We start from the raw sequence: 17,839 nt of genomic DNA, 5'->3' as shown, positions 1-17,839 counted from the left end.
AACTTTAGTTGACATGTATTTCTTATTCTAGATCCACACAGCTCGTACCAACTCCTTTTGTAGATGAAAGCAAAAAGTGGTTTATTAATCCATTTTCTTTCATACAAAAATAAATTTGATGGCAGTAAAAGATTTTACCAAAGAAAATAACAGTTTATCTCTGTATATTCCATTATTTATGTTTAACTCCAAAAAATATCCACAAATTTCACAAAAAGTTCCACAAAAATGGTGTGACTCCACTCTTGCCATTCCACCGGTGAGCCACTAACTGCCTTAAAGCGCATGTTAAGTGACTGCAGTCGGTACTGAAGAAACAGGCATGTATTTCCGAGTGCATTACCTGTAACACACAAATACATAAGATATAACTAAACATAGACTTGGATTAAACATAATATATAAAGAGTGAAGGAAATACGGCATATATATAATTGATATCAAATAATATTCTACTGTAAATATTAATATGGCTCCTATATGTACCTCTGGCATGGCCCTGGTTTTATGTGGCCATTTTAGCCCTGTCTTTTGGATGGAACGAAAGAATTGTTGCTCGTTGGAGCAGGATGTCTGGATGTCTGTACAGTTGTTGGGAGATTGTAACACATTTTACACAAAGGTAAAACATGTCTTTCTGTAGCCTTAAAAGACAACAGTAGAATTAGCAGAGAGAATTTGGCATTCCAAAGGGGGAGAAAACAAATGGAATTAAAAAAATACACACAGACACACACACACACACACACACACACACACATATATATATATATATATATATATACACACAGTAATATTTGTTTGATATGCTCCTTCATTACTATGAATATTGGCAGCCTTTAAGAGAAAAAGAATTTGTTAAAGTTGTTATGACTAATGACTCATTTTCATCCTTTTAGGGTATTATGGAGCACTGATTATGTATCAGCGGAAACTTAAATTCTGTATGAGAGCGAAATTTGAGCACATGGCTGAAGGGTTAACAAATCAAGAAAATGTCACAAATTTCAACAAGATATACACAGAACTCTATGTAGTGGATGGAGACATTAGTGAGATCAAAACTGACCATGAGGTGAGACAAATTGAGACAGCTGTCAACCGACCAAGGCCCACTGAAACGCCAATCAAAGGTGATGACATCTTCAAGCCTTTACCCAAACAAGACAAAACAATCAAAACAGTGCTCACCAAGGGAATAGCAGGCATTGGCAAAACAGTGCTGGTTCAGAAGTTCATGCTGGACTGGTCAGAGGGGAAGGCCAATCAAGACATTCAGCTCCTGTTTCCAGTTCCTTTTAGGGAGCTGAATTTGTTTAAAAATGAGGAACGAAACTTGATGGAGCTCCTGTGTGACTTCTCTCCAGGCCTGAAAGAATCTGGAATCAAAGACCTGAATATGTACAAAGTGCTGTTCATATTGGATGGTCTCGACGAGTGCAGACTCCCTCTGGATTTCAAGGGGAATCGGAGATGTTGTGATGCTACACAAGCAGCCTCAGTAGATGTTCTGCTGACAAACCTAATTGCAGGAAACCTGCTACCAGAAGCCAGTCTGTGGATAACTACCCGACCTGCTGCCACCAGCTGCATCCCTCCACAGTATGTTGACCGGGTGACTGAGATACAAGGCTTCAACAACCTACAGAAGGAGCAGTACTTCCACAAGAAAATTGAAGATGAAAACTTGGCCAAAAGAGTAATTGCAAACATAAAATCAGCAAGAAGTCTCTACATCATGTGCCACGTGCCGGTGTTTTGCTTGATTTCTTCTATCGTCCTGGGAAACATGTGTGCCAAAGCAGGAGGAGGAAAAATGCCAAAGACTTTGACTCAGATGTACATCCACTTTCTGGCTCATCAGACCACAAAGAAGCATGTCAAGTATGGCAAGGAGCAAGAACTGGACGCCCAGGGGAATAACAAGGTGATCATGTCACTTGGGAAGTTGGCCTTCCAGCAGCTGGAGAAAGGCAACCTGATCTTCTACGAGGAGGATCTCAGAGACTGTGGCATTGATGTCAAAGAAGCATCTGTGTACTCAGGAATGTGCACTCAAGTCTTCAGGGAAGAGTCCTGCATGCAGCACAAAGTCTTCTGCTTTGTGCATCTGTCAGTTCAAGAGTTTCTCGCAGCTTTGTATGTCCATGTGATGTATAAGGTGTCCGGTGTAAACCTGATGATCAGCTCTGAACAGATGACTCAAACAAAGCCTGTATCCAAACTGCACAAAGCTGCAGTGGACAGAGCTTTACAAAGCAACAACGGCCACCTTGATCTCTTCCTGCGTTTCCTCCTCGGTCTCTCTCTGGAGTCCAGTCAGGCTCTGCTCAGAGGCCTGAAGATACAAGTAGAAACCTGCGACTCCCAAAGTCACGAGGAAACCATCAAATACATCAAGGAGAGAATAAGGGAGACTCCTCATTCTGACAGGTGTATAAATCTCTTCCACTGTCTGAATGAGTTGAACGACCACTCTCTGCTGGAGGAGATCCAGAGCTACTTGAAGTCAGACCGAGACTCTGCGTTGGACCAGTGCTCTGCAGCTCAGTGGGCAGCTCTGGTCTTTGTTTTGCTGACCTCACAAGAGCAGCTTGAGCAGTTTGTTCTCAAGAAATACTCCAGGACAGAAGAAGGCCTTCTGAGGCTCCTACCAGCCGTCAAAGCCTACAGATCAGCAATGCAAGTATATCTGCAAATCAGACATTTGATATCTGACATTATTTTAGCTTTCCCTTTGGTCTTTCCTTCTTAAAAGTACACACCCTAATTTTGATTTAGTGCCCAACAACACCCCCAACCCTAAATTTTCAACTTGACTGTGAGCAGGAAAAAAGTGATAGAGACCAGGCTGCACCAACATGGTGGATGTCAACCACGATAGTCATCAGTAGACAGGGAATTACAACAGGTGAAAGTGGTTCTACTCTACAATTAGAGGGATATTTGGAACAAGTAAAATACTAAGCTTTAAGTTTATCAAATGAAACTAGGTTTAAAACTGCCATTATCTGTCACTTTGTTCATTTGTGTTAATTAAACAATTAAATGCTATTTTGTGAAAGTTAGCATAGCTAATCCACAGCTTGGAGTTAAGGAAGGCTTGTCGCTGCCCGACCTGAGTAGCACATGCAAGAGTGGGTCTGCCATCTTGGACAACTAGGTACGGCAACACCACTTGGACAAACGACACGCAGAACTTATATAAATTATATAATTTAAACTAAATTAAGAAAGCAACTCTTGTTGTTTAAAATAAAAATTTAAAATAAGCAAGAGATGATGGGGAAAGGCAGAAAAAATCCCCCAGGCATCAGTTGTCGTTAGTAACCTATTTAAATAACGTTTTTTTTTTAAATTGGAAAAAAGGCAACTTCTTCCGATTACTGATGTCACGTGACTTCTTGTATAAATCCATGTTGGTGCAGCCAGGTTCTCTTGAAAACAGAAGGGATTTGGACACTATTGGGCACTGTTACAAAATTGGGAACCATCACTGCTTCATTGTTTCATTCCTTTCTTTACATTTTTTTTAACTTTTAAGGGACCTATTATGCTCATTTTCAGCTCTATATTTGTATTCTGGGACTCCACTAAAGTAGCTTTTCATGATTCTCAGTTCAAAAAAACTCCTTATTTATCTTATATTGGCCCTTTATGCAGCCCCTCAGTACAGCCTTTGTCTCTAACAGAAAGTCTTAGCTCCTTTCTCTTAAGGCCCCCCCCCCCCCCCCCCCCCCCTCTTCTGATGAGCCCACTCTGTTCTGATTGGCCAGCTTTCCAGAAGCCTGCTGAGGGGCAACCATATCAGAGTTGTGTTAAGTTACCACTGATGCAAACCCAACATTTCATTAAAAGCTTTTAAATGACTAAATAACAGTAGAGGAGCTGGAGCTGTTTGTGTAGATCAGTCAGTACAAGCAGAAAGAGCCACACTGATGATGATGTTTGATGAAGAGCTGCAGATGCCCAGCACACCTCCAACCGGTAAACTACTTATTTTACTTTGCCCTGCTGTGTAATGGAAAAACACTCACAGTGTGCCAGCTCCACTCCGGTCGTGGCTAAGTGTGACTACCCCCAAAACAATGGAAAAACATCATAATGTTAGATCAGATGTCCAGTTGGCTCAGGCTGAAAGTAGAAAAAAACACTGGAAACATAGCGTTCAGTGCAGTCTCACAGGGATTACTTCTACATATGTTTACCTCATTATTTGACATTTTGGCCACGTTTAATATGAACATCCAACATTGTAACATTATATATATGACTGAAAATCCAACATTGTAACATTATATATATGACTGAAAATAAAGAAGAGCATAGCATAGCATAGAGAGTTAAAGGTTCCCTTTAACATTTAGTTCAATCACACACATTGATATTATGAAAACAACTAGTGCCAGTATGATTTATGCATCCTCTATAAGATACTTTGGTTACACTTTATTTGAGGTGGTGTGCAGTAGGGTGGCATAACGATGTCATAAAAACTGACAAGAACATGAATTGAGCTTTTTCATGTTAACTGTCATTTTTCTTCATGTCACTTTTAATGCAAAGTTGCTCTAAATCTTTTTGACATTGGATAATGTCCCTTGGATAATGTCATGACAGACATCGCAAATTGATTGAAAACACAAGCTGACAATTGGCGAGTATATTACAGTTACATTAAAGCAGTAGCAAACTCTGTCCATTGCTGCCATAAATGATTTCCTTGACTCAGAGTTTGGAAACTTTGTATAAATATAACAATGTTACTACACAACAAATATGCTGAAATGCTATTATGTACAGTGTATAGTCAAGTAAAATGTAATGAAAGAGCTATTACATTTTTTTTTTAATTTGAATTATTTTTTCTGTCTTTTATGCCTTTATTTTACAGACAGTGTAGGGAGACATAGGGTGATAGAGAGAGGGGCATGACATGCAACAAGGTTTCACTGGCCTTGAGCCATGGATGTTGCACTTATGTTTATTTATTTATTTATTTATGTATTTATTAGGACCATGTACAGTGTTAAACACAAATGTTACCATTTGATGTACTGTACCAGAGTTAGCTTATAGCTAATTTTCATCTGCAGTCCCTTCAGCAGGTCACAATTAAAACATATAACAGCACAACAACAAACAGTATAGAGCAAAAAACACACAGAACACATAATACAAAATACAACGCGACACACAACAGCACATCACATATAGCCACAATTTCAACTAGAAATGAATAATTTAAGCTTGTCAAATTAAAAGCAAGATTATTTGCGCTAAGAGAAGACCATGAGATGAAATTAAGGGTCAGTGGTTACAGAGCTGAGTAGTTTTTAGCAGATTTTTAATTTGGTTTTGAACGTACTGATGGAACTGCAGCTCTTCATATCATCAGATAGGACTTTTCACTTGTGGCTTTCACAGAGAAAGCTGACTGCCCAAATGCAGTGTGACGAAATGGTCTGGTACAATCTTACATAGAGGATATTCTGGAGGATCTAATAGAACTTACTGAGTGAGTGTACACAAAGTCATGTAGTGGAGGAGGGACCAAACCATTTCAAATTTTATAAATTAGGCACAAATTTGAGAATAATCTAAAATTCTCAAAGCTCAGTAAATTGTGTTTCTCCAGTACCCTACAGTGATGGAAATGCATTGGCTTTTTGTCCAAAGTTTTTAGCGTTTGTTTGTATAAGGACTCAAGAGGTCTTATGGCTGTTTCTCTAGCCTGTCCCCAACATGTGATGCAATAAGACATATGGGAAAGAATCATAGCTGCATAAATATCTTGGCTGTGTCCAAAGAGAGACAGTTTCTAATATGTCTAAAATTTTCTAAATTGTACTTTATGCGCCTTAACCACCAGGCTACCAGGGCGGCCCAGAGCTATTATATTTAATAGTGTAATAATCTATATTCCAGATGATACCTCTGTACTTGAATACAGTTAGTTATTTTCATTTTTCATGTTTAATTTTTTCAGTCACTTGTTTAATTATATTTTCTGTCAATTCTGCTTTCCAACATGGTCTAAATGCAGTTTCAGTGACATGAAATATGTTTCACATGGTACGCTAAATGTACATGCTTTTTTAGCAGAGTTACCAATTTAAAGGTTAACACTCTGGCATATAAATCAGCTTAAAAACCTCCAGTCATAAAAGTCTTAATTAGCCTAGACTTTCAGTAAGAATATAAATTCCCCACAGGTTGCTAAAACCCCAAAATTCTAAGAAAAATACAGGATATTCTCAATGGTAGCTATGGCCCTGATCATTTGAGTAGTGTCAACTTTACACTCAAAGTGACATTATCAATGAAATGTATAAACAGTCATACAAATCAATTGTTCAAATATTCATTTCATTTTTCATGACAGAGTTATAGGAGTGTTAGCCTTATGCACACATCCTTCAAATTAAGTGTTACTGATTTGTTACTATTTTCTGAACTAAACATATACTTACAGCCTTACACTTTAAAGTATAAGTTATTTTGCACCATGTTATACAAACTTAAAATTTTAATTGACTTTGTCTTTCTGTTTATCAGGTTGAATGATTGTAATCTCACAGCAAACTGCTGTCAGAAGCTGTCCTCCACTCTCAGCTCAACAACTTCAGAACTGTGTGATTTAAACTTGAGTGACAACATCTTACATGACTCTGGAATCGAGTTTCTCTGCCCCGGACTCCAGAGGCCACATTGCAGACTGAAGACACTGACGTGAGCAAGTCTTGTTGACAGTTCAATTTTAAACTTACAATCATGTTAAACTTATCCTGATTGATACTTTTTCACATATCAAAATTAAGTGATTTTAATATTTAAGTTTATTTTTATGCATTGTTTGTTTTTGTATATTGTCCAGTTTTTAATATTTTTTCACTGCTAATTTAACATCAGCCAACAATGATGTATTTTTGTGGCTCTAGAGATGCTACAGAGCCAGGGATGTGTCATGAAGAAAAACAAGCGGATTTGTGCGCACAGTTTATTAATTTGTGCTCACAATTTAATATTGTTTTTGGGGTGAGACACCTGCTTTCTAGCTCTGTGTCTGTCCTGCTCTCTTGCCGCCCAAACAAATTTCATTCAAATAAGAGGAAGCCAAACAGCCTCTCCTTGATGAAATATATAAAGTAGCAGTAAATGTTAACTAGGCTTTCTTTGCACACTGGACAACGTCAGTTTTTTTTTTTCAACATTCCAGCTCCAAGATTGGTCCATACACATTACACAGAGCACAAAAGCCACACACGCACACACCTCTTTAAAATCACAAAACACCTTTCAAATACGCTCGGTTTAGAATCTTTCACCATACAATTTTGCAGTCTATAATGCATTGGATTAATAAATCTCTCCAGTTATGTTAACATGTCATTGAATAATCTGGGGTTTTGCAGAAATGTCACTGCTGATGTTCTGTTTATTGCCCACAACTGTTTGTATATAGGATATGTAGGATTCTGTCCTGTTAATACCTGTAGCCATCTATCAAATTAAGAATGGTGCACATTTTCACATGTGGCACAGTACTGGTAACTTCATTAATTGTTTATAATTGTTAATTATCCTGTCATGGTGACAGGATTGGTCAGAATCTAACACAGAGTATCCAGGTTTATCCAGTCAAATCGTATAGAATAACCGTCCTCAGGTTGAGACCCAAGCTCCAACAGATCTGTTAGGACATTTTTATTTTACTCTTCTATTACTACTACTTTTTTCATTCTTACAATCTGCCGTCATGTGTTTTTGTTATTCACTTACAGTATGTGGAAATGCATCTATGCACACAATAATGTTGCTACAGCAAATATTGTGAGACATTTAATTTAAAGGTTTTATATGTAGAATTGTGAAGCAATTTACATGTATTAATGTTTTTTTATTGCCAATGAGTGAACGAGTAGTAATGTAACGTAAAAAATGAGACCTTCTCACCTTATTTGTAGCAACAGCGTTGCTATTTGCTGTGATAATGTATTTATATTATTCATAGCTCTCCGTTATAATGATCTGTTCCTCCTGACTGAAGCAGGCGGCACGCGATCGGTCCATTTTGTGCAGAAAAAGAGTCAAATGATGCGCCAAACGCCCCCTTTAATGGGGACACGCACAGAGCCTGAAGCAGAAAGCCTGGGTTAACAAAGAAAGTTCATATCCACCGTCGTGATACCACTGATCTCTGATCGTGAGTTTAGGGTTTGTTGATCCAGCTCACACAAAGAAAGCCTGGGTATGTTGAACTTGCTTCGTAGTTCAACCCCTGAGAGCACAAACACAGCTAAAACAACATTATTTCCTTAACAGAGGGGCAGAAAAATGAGCTCCAGAGAAATAGCAGAACATAGTTTACCTCTTTTGGTTTTCCTGTTGGTAGTCCAAAGGTCATAATAAGCACACATTTCACAACAAAACCACAGCGCGTTGCTCCCTGGGCACAGCTCGCTGCTGCCCAGCCGCAATTCGTTGCTCCCCAGCCACAGCTCACAGAGCCTACTGGTGTTAAGTAAACACAGTTGGTAAAAAAAAAAAAAAAGTTGGCAGTTTGTAGCTCAGGTCAGGTACAGGTGGTTGATTAAAGCATATTTGTGCAAGTTGGGCGGTGGCTTATTTAATGGCCACAGATGTCACTAATCCAGAAGGAATTTCTGATTCCTTCATATAGAACCTTTAAGCATCAAAACTGAAAATCTCCCTGTAATAATACATTTGACAGGGAAAAAAACCCAAATACTTTGTCACTCCATTGAAAAAGGAGTTTGGACTTTTAATTACACTAAAATAAAAATATCCTGAAATTTCTGATGGAGCTCAGTGCTCTTCCTGAATGATTTGACTGGATAAATTTGGAATCTGTGTGTTACAACTTATCAGTCAGATGTTTAGAAAAGTACAGAATGTAATTTACCATTAGATCCTGTTGCTATGACAGGATAATTAATAATTCGAAATAATCAAGTAAGTTACCACTGCTTTGACACATGCATGAAATTGCACACAGACCCATTCTAAATTTGGAGACACAATCCTACACAGTTGAGAGAGGCTAAACTCAACATACATGAAAGGTGTTTGTGATTTTGGTCTGTGTGCCTGTGTGCACATTTCTGCCAACTAAAGTTACACTAATTGTGGTGTTCTCTGTAATGTTTATGGACCAGCCTTGGAGCTGGAATGTTGGGGGGGGGGGGGGGGGGGGGGGGGGGGGCCTGACCTTCTGGAGGAAGGCGGAGGAAGCCTAGTTAAGCTATACGGCTAATGTATATTATTCATTAAAAGTTCATTGTGTGTATCCTTGAGGTTTAAAAAAGTGTGTTGAATCCATTTCCTTCCTCATGAAAAGCAGATTTTTCTTAAATGTTTGAAACCTGCATTGTTTACATGCATGTTTACTATCTTGCATTCTTCTTCATCCTTGCTCTTGCTGGGGCAGGGTTGTGCATGGTCCCAATAAATACATTAATAACAAATAATTTCTTGGCACATTACCGCCATCTGTAGATCTGTGAAGTAGTGGCAAACCATTGACAGGAACATGTATCGGATCACCCACATGCATATGCGTACATGTGCATCCTCATGTGCATGCACAATACAGACAAAACCATCTAATGCAAACTTTGCTCTGAAGCACTACTAGAATCACCACAGGGAACCTTCAAGGAGTGCTTTTGTGGCTTCCTCTTATTTGGTGTGAGATCTGTTTAGGTAGCAAGAGAGCAGATGTTTCAAGCCCAAAATTAGATAAAATTGAGAGTGCAAATGATGTAATTTGTGAACATGAATTATTATTTAAGAGCAATTTTTTTTCTCTCCATAACACCTCCTGGGCTCCAACCAACTTTCACTATCATAATGACTTTGCCTATCTTGTTTGTCCCTTCAGGCTGAACCGATGCAGTCTCACCCAGAGATGCTGTGAGAGCCTGGCTTCAGTCCTGAGTTGTCCTTCATCACCCCTCGGAGAGCTCGATCTGAGTGACAACGACATTGAAGACTCAGGAGTGCAGCTGCTCTGCACCGGACTGGGAAATGTGGGCTGTAAACTGGAAACTCTCAGGTAACATTTTCCTAATATCCTACAGAGTTTTAAGAATTAATAATATAATTATTACTGTGCTCACTTAAGCAAAGCACACTCATGTCTTCTGTTTTTTTTATTCGTCACTGTTTGTTTGTAGCACCTACTGTAATGAGTACCACATACTTTCACCTAAAAACATACAGTTATTGCCTGAATTAGGGCTGTCATTTACCTTGTCTCCCTCACAACTGTTTTCTTTCAAAGGACTATCAAGCTTATAAGGGTGTATGGCGTTTGACTGATTAGACTTCACCTCAGGAAAGTGTGTGCTTGTACATATCAGGTTCCACTAAGTGCGCACACAAAATTACCGTTGGATTCATGATATGTGCACACTGGCCAATTTTGTTCTTACTGCTGTGTGTATGTTAGTGCATCAGAGTCATTCTAAATTGTCAGGCGCATGCAATTAGCATACTGTCACACCCCCATTTCTCTTTATGAGGACAGCTCTGTTGGAGAAGTGCAGCAGTGGAGAGTTGTCACTCCTTGCAAAGAGCCATGATGGTAAAATTGTAGAAAAACTTTACTGCTATTGAAATGCAGAAGTAGAACTCAGAAAAGGCAGATTTGGCTGGTAAACACGTCATTGGCACAACCATTTGGAGCCTGATTGTGAATCCTGTAAACAGCCTGCATACCTGTTGCACCACTACCATGCAGTATGTCCATTTAGTAACTCACGAGAGGCTTTTTTTTAACAGTTTAACAGAGTGGAGTTTTATTTTGCTCCTGGCAAAAGAAGTGTGCAGCCTGGTTACAAAAGTTCTACATTGCACAGCACAAACTGATTTCTTCTTCTATTTGCCTGATTCTCAACTGGCAACAACCTCAATATCACAGTGCCACCTGGTGGACTAGTGGAATAGCATTCAGTACTGTCAATTTTACATTTACAACATTCCCCCCCCCCCCCCCCCCCCCCCCTTAAGCAGGTTCTGTGAATCAAACAGGAACATTATAACATTTTTTCTTTTTTTTTCAGATGCTTAGCAACAGTATTAATAAGTCCTCTCTTAGTTCAGCTGGAAGTCTTTAAGGTAACTGGGCAACTTAGTTTCCCTTTTTGACTGTCTCCTCACTGGACTTGTATTTGCCATAGTCCCTGGGTCTTTCTCTGATATTCCTGCAGCTTCCTGTAGCTGCTGGCTTCTCCAGCATCCTCAACATCCAGCCATGCCTCTTCCTTTGTGGCGGTCTGACTCAGCTGAGTCGAGTTAGCCTGTTGTCTCTCGTTGCCTATTTCTGGTCTCTGGTAGTAAGCATGAATCTGGTCCACATGTCTCCTAACTACTCTGTCATCACCCAACATCACTTTGTATGACACTGGTCCTGTCACCAACACTTATGATTCCCAGAATCCACTCAGTACTGAGTCTCCTGTTTTGAACTACCGTCCCGTTGCCTTTTTGTCATGATCTCTTATTTGCCTTCCTTGTTTTTCTAGCACTTTCTTCTTTAGGTCTGGGTGGATTAAATCCAATTTGCAACATAGCTTCCTCCCGAGAAGCAGCTCTGCTGGTGATAGACCTGTTGTAGTCTGAGGAGTCACTCAGTAGCTAAATAACATTCTGGCTACTTTGACTGTCAAATATTCTTTTAAATGTAACCCCTGTCTGCTAACCCCTTGCTGGAGGCATGATAGGGTGCAGAGGTCACATGACGGATACCATTTTTACTCAGACAGTCTTTGAACTCTGTGCTGACAAAACAAGTGCCATTATCAGACACCAACAATTCAGGCAGTCCATGGTTACTGAAACTGGTACACAGGCACTCAATTGTAGTGACTAAAGTGGCAGAATTCACTGGATATACATCCATCCATTTTGAATGTGCATCTGTGAGCACAAAAAACATCTTTCCCATAAACAGTCCGGCATAATCCATATGAATACAACCCCGGGACTTGTCTGGCCAGTCCTAGTGGTGTGACAGAGCTGGTGGCGGAACATTTTGGTGCTCTTGACATGTTGTACAGGCCTTGACGGTATCCTCCACCTCCTTGTCCAGCTTTGGCCACCATACATAACTCCTGGCCAATGCTTTAATTCTGGATACTCCCGGGTGATATTGATGAAGCTCAAGACATTTTCTCGGCCTGGCTTTGGCATAATTACTCTCACCAAGAACACACACTCATTCTGGATACTGAGTTTGTGTTTCCTCACTGCACAGGGGGCAAATTCCATCCCTTTTAGTTCTGATGACCAGCCTCTGTGTACTATTTCCTGCACCTGCGAAAGTATTGGATCCTTGTCAGTCTATACTTTCACTTGATCAGCAGTCACTAATGTGATGTCAGAGCTCTCCAGCATAAGAACCCTCTCTTCTGGCATCTCCAGGTCAGGTTTCTTCAGCAAGGGCAGGTGGCTCAGGGCGTCTGCATTGTTGTGGTGCTTTCCTTCTTTGTACACTACTGTATATTTGTAGGCTCTCAAGGTTAAAGCCCACCATTGGATCCTGGGCGATTGCATTTGTGGTACTGCTCACATCTCACCGAAAAGTGACAACAAAGGCTTATGATCTGTCACTATGGTGAACTTCTGTCCATAAATGTACTTGAGGAGACATTTTATTCCAAACATCACTGCCAGTCCTTCATTATCCAGTTGTGAGTAGTTCTTCTCTGCAGCTTTGAGTGTCCGTGATGTAAATCCTATGGGTCTTTTAGTTTCATTTGGCATGTGGTGTGGCAGCACTGTACCTATTCTATATGGTGATGCATCACATGATAACACATTGGCTTTCTCTTGGTCATAATGCACCAGCACCTCACAATTGAGGTTTCTTTTGGCTTTTCAAGTGCTGCCTCTTTTGCCTCTACCCACTGCCACTTAGTGTCTTCTTGTAGCAGTTTGTGCACTGGAGCAAGGGCAGTTAACAGATTTGGCAGGAACTTGTTGTAATAGTTTAACAGTCCTAGATATACCTTTAGCTCTGTAACATATGAAGGTGTAGGGTCCCTCCTTGTTTGATTTCATCCTCTCAAGGACTGGGTGCAGTCCTGTTGCATCCACTTCATGACCTAGAAACTTCCTCCCTCATGAACAAGCATTTGGTCCTCTTGAGCCTGAGACCATCCCATAAGCGCTGCAGAACTATGGCATGAGTCTGCAAATGCTCTTGGTCGTCTTTCCCTGTTAGCAGGATGTTGTCCAAGAAAATGGCCACAAGAGGGATGCCCTGTAGCAGTCCCTCCTTGGTCCGTTGGAAAATAGCTAGGCTAGATGATACTCTGAAAGGTAGCATCCGGTACGTGAACAACTCTTTGTGTGTATTTATGGTAACATATTTTTTTGCTTCCTCATCCAAAGGGATTTGGTGATAAGCGTGACTCAGATCTCCTGGGCTAGGGGACAGTCGAATTCGGCCTCAACCCTTCCTCTCATTGTATATGGGACAGGTCTAGCTTTCAAAAACCTGGGGGTTTCTTCCTTGTGCACATATATTTTAGCTGGGGGCCCTTTGAATCTCCCTAGCTCCTTTTTGAAAACCTCCTCATAATCCCCAAATACCTCCTCTAAGGTCTCTTCTCTAAAATGGTGGATTTGGGGTTCTGGTCTCCACTGTAAGCCCAGCCTCTTAATCCAGTTCCTGCCAACCAGACTAGGGCCCATCCCTGTCACAACTACCAAAGGTAGGTTTGTCACTGACTTTTTATGCTGCATCTTGACCCTAGCTGCTCCCAAAACAGTTACACTATGTCCTGTGTATGTTCTGAGTCTCACTCTGCATGGCTGTAGTTCTGGTACCTCTTCCCCCCATAAAGTTTTGTACACAGTGTGGTTCACTACTGTTACCCCACATCCTGAGTCCACTTTAAACTGCATTTCGATCTCATTAACTGTCAGTGTCTCTACAAATGGCCTCTCTTTCAGTATGTCTATTTCATCCACTTTGTACAATGTGAACATGACCTAATCTGTGTCGATGTCTTCTTTTTCGCCTTCCCCATTGCTGACATAGTTTTCTTCCTAAGTTTTCACATGCTTACTTGTCTGTTGTACTCCACCACCTTTTGCCTTTGAAGTGCTAGCTGAGCCTTTGGACCTGCACGCTTCCTGAATATGGTCAGTCTTACCACACTTGTGACAGGTTTCTTTGACAAACCTACAGTCCCCAGCTCTGTGCTGCTCTGCAGCTTACTGGGGCCCTGCCTCGCTGACATTTTGTGCAATGCCTGAGGTGCACTTGTGTGCAAGGGTGCAGACTCCAGCGACTATAAGTCTTTCACGTCTTTGCTGGCTGTCTCAATCGCATGGGCAAGCTTCAGTGCCTTGTCGTAGGTCAAATCTGGCTCTGACAACAACCATTGCTGTATGCAATCATCTCCAACCCCACAAACCAGTCTGTCACCTAGCATTTCTGATAACTTGTTTCCATAGTTGCAATCTTGTGCTCATTTCCTCAGCAGTGACATATTCCATGACTGTTTCCTTACAGCTTCCTATTTCTTTAGTGAAATTTGTAGTGCTGCACAATTTCGCTGAGTTTGGGGTTAAAATGGTCCTTCAACAGCTTAACAAGCTTATCAAACGTCTTGTTTACCAGCTTCGCTGGGCTGACAAGATTCCTCATAAGACTGAACGTCTGATTGCCCACTGAACCCTTCCCCATATCCAGCTCTGAACTGTCAGGCTGTGAGGACACTGAACAAGCTGCTGGTTAACCAGCTGCATATATCACAGCAAAATCTGATGGGAGAAATTAATCAGTGTCACAGTCCAATATAGAAATTCCAATATATAAGCGATTGTCATCTAAAAGCGGGAACCGGACAATTTTAATATATTATTAATTTCATTACATTTATAATGATGAATTATTGATTACAAGGTCTTAGCTATTAATATTTCAATTAGTAAATAAATAGTGTATTATTAGTAATTTCACACTTTTAAATTTTGCATTTTTAGGCCCAATCATGTTTTTAATTAATTGTGGTTCTAATGTACTATTTACATTGAATAAATATTGACTATATCATTTTTTAAGACCATAGGATGTTCATGATTTCTGTGTATGCATGGCCTAAGGCAGTTCTGAATGTGTTTGCAGAGTAAGAACAAATTCAGGTAAGAACATATTGATGAATCCCAGATGTGCTTAAGATGTTAATATGCACGGTCTAAGCACAGATATGTGCATACGCACTGTTTGTGAATGAGGTGCAATGAAAAGGTCCCTGCTTCGATCCCCATTATGGTCTGTAGGTTGATAGAGATGCTACTACCATCATCAAAGTTGATAAAGATCTGGCCATCACGCCTCACTAGAGCAGTGTCCTGACAATTGATGTTGGTGCATCACTACACTTCTAAGGCATTCTGAAATTTAATAAAACACAATTTTTAAGTCTAACAAATTAAATTATGCTGGTCAACAGGTTATCGTTCTGTTGCATTACGGAGAAGGGATGTGGTTTCTTGGCTTCAGCAGTAAAGTCCAACCCATCCCACCTGAGAGAGCTGGATCTGAGCTACAATCATCTTGGAGAGTCTGGAGTGAAGCTCATCTCTGATGCTCTGGAGGAAGTAGGATGTGAATTAACTAAATTCAGGTAAAGAACACATGTTTCATGAGGCAGATTAAAGCCCTTTTCAAACATACAGTATAATCTATAACATTGCTGGCTCCTTTAAATAAACATGAATGAATTAACACATTTAACTTCTCTGTGTATTGAACCTTGTGCTGCTGAAGCCTTTACCTTTAAATGCAAACATCCGGTTAAGATTTGTCATGTCATGTTGAAGTTTCACAGAAATGTTTCAGGTCTGACTTCATCAGACTGCTGTCTTGACTTTTATGAAAAGTGACTCTGCACTTACTCAGATATGAGACCAACATGTCAGCAAATTTACATAATGAAATGCCAGCCTTCAGGCAGGCTTTCGTGCTTTTTGCCTTCTGACAGTATGTTCCATATCCTCCCCACAGAGTGGACCACAACGCAGAATGCTGGTTCAAACCTAAACTGAGAAAATGTAAGTTGTGAGTTTATATGGTAAGGTAACACATACTATCGACTGTGGTGGGATCACACAAAGAACAAGGAAACTGTGTTGCACATGTAACAGGGTTGGTCAGGCATAGATGAGAGCGACTCAGGGACACGTTTTCTAGCATTTAATTTGTTCTCTCCAGGAACACACATACAGATTGTCTTTAGCTTGGTTACTGCATATCTAGACCTCTCTTATCAATTCAATTCAAAATGTTAGACAATTAGTAGCTGAGAGCTGTAAAAATGCCTGGAAAAGCATTCCCCCTCTTTTAAGTCAAGATAACAAATGGCAATGTTGGTCTATCAGCCTACCACTTTTGTCCAACTACTGTTGAAATTTTGTATAATAATTCAACTATAATTGGGGGGGAAATCAGAAAGTATGTATTCCAACTGCCCCATAAAAGGGATGTAACACATTTTCTCTGTTAACATGTATATTGATCTATCACACTGGATTTAATTGTTCTCATCCTCCACTTTTTATTCATCTGGACAAATTGAATCACTTTGCCCTTTATCTACAGTATGCTAGATGGATCCAGAACCACCTAATGAACAAAGTGACTGACATTGACTGAAAACCTGAAAGCTTGTTTCTCTGTTTGTTAGTCCTCTACACATTTGAGAGATTATCTGTGCACGTCATGCTAAAACAATCTGCTGTTCAGACAATGCAGAAAAGAACACAGCACTTTCAATGTAATTTATTAGATTATAGACTACAGCTGAAATAGAAAACATGATTTCAGTTCTATGATGGATACTTTCAAACTTTAGTTTGGTTACCCTCATATCCATAAATGCAATGACCCTCTAAAGTACTACTGCTATAAATGATGTCCTTGACTTCTTCCTGCCATCAGATGCATGTGAGCTCACAGTGGATCCTAACACAGCCCACAAACTCCTCATCCTCTCTGATGGGAACCGAAAAGTTAGCCAGGGCCGAGAGGAGCAGCCGTATCCCGACCACCTGGACAGGTTCGACTACTGGACCCAAGTCCTGTTCCAACAGGGCCTGACAGGCCGCTGTTACTGGGAGGTGGAGTGGGAGGGAAACTGGGCTGGAATCGGAGTGACCTACAAAGGCATCAGTCGCAAGGGTGTGGGAAACAACTGTGTGATGGGATACAATGGGATGTCTTGGGGTCTGCACTTTTCTGCTCATGGGTATGCTGCATATCACAATATCAAGAGTATTGCGATTCCGGTTCCTTCATCAGGTTGCCATAGGGTGGCTGTGTATTTGGACTGGGAGGCTGGCATCCTGTCCTTCTACAGGGTGTCTACTGCAGGATCGCTGACACACCTGCACACCTTCCACACCAAATTCACCGAACCGCTCTACCCAGGGTTTAGAGTCTGGGACTATGGCTCCTCTGTGACACTATGTCAAGTGAAGTAGCTCAATGTATATTTAACAACACAAATTAAAAAATCAACTAAAGATGAATCAGCTGTGTGACCACTGAGTCTAGTTTACATTATTAATTTTTAATTGACATTGTGGGTGTATGTGATCTGCTGTTGTGAGTAGCTTTGTATTTTGTATGGTGTGTTCTGTGTGGGTTTTTTTTTTTTTGTTTGTTTTTTTATTTTTTGACTTTGTACTGTTTGTTGTTGTGCTGTTGTATGTTTTGATTGTTGGGTACTACAGATGCAAATTAGCTTCGAGCTAACTCCGGTGCAGTGCATCTTTAATGTTTAAAACTGCACACTGTCCC

At 40.3% G+C, this 17,839-nt stretch overlaps 1 protein-coding gene across 1 annotated transcript in view; it reads left to right on the top strand.

Annotated features, from left to right (window-relative positions):
- LOC122988123 (NLR family CARD domain-containing protein 3-like) overlaps window positions 1-17,839 on the top strand; it is a 33,295-nt gene that overhangs the window by 12,790 nt on the left and 2,666 nt on the right. The window contains 6 exon segments of the mRNA XM_044360283.1: window positions 900-2,682; window positions 6,559-6,732; window positions 9,905-10,078; window positions 15,492-15,665; window positions 16,046-16,092; window positions 16,979-17,526. Of these exon segments, the coding sequence (XP_044216218.1) occupies window positions 900-2,682; window positions 6,559-6,732; window positions 9,905-10,078; window positions 15,492-15,665; window positions 16,046-16,092; window positions 16,979-17,526 (2,900 nt within the window).

Source organism: Thunnus albacares, chromosome 8 (genome assembly GCF_914725855.1).
Source record: "Thunnus albacares chromosome 8, fThuAlb1.1, whole genome shotgun sequence".
Taxonomy (NCBI): Eukaryota; Metazoa; Chordata; class Actinopteri; order Scombriformes; family Scombridae; genus Thunnus; species Thunnus albacares.
The sequence above is the reverse complement of the archived record's forward strand: the minus strand, read 5'-3'. Positions and strand labels throughout refer to the sequence as shown.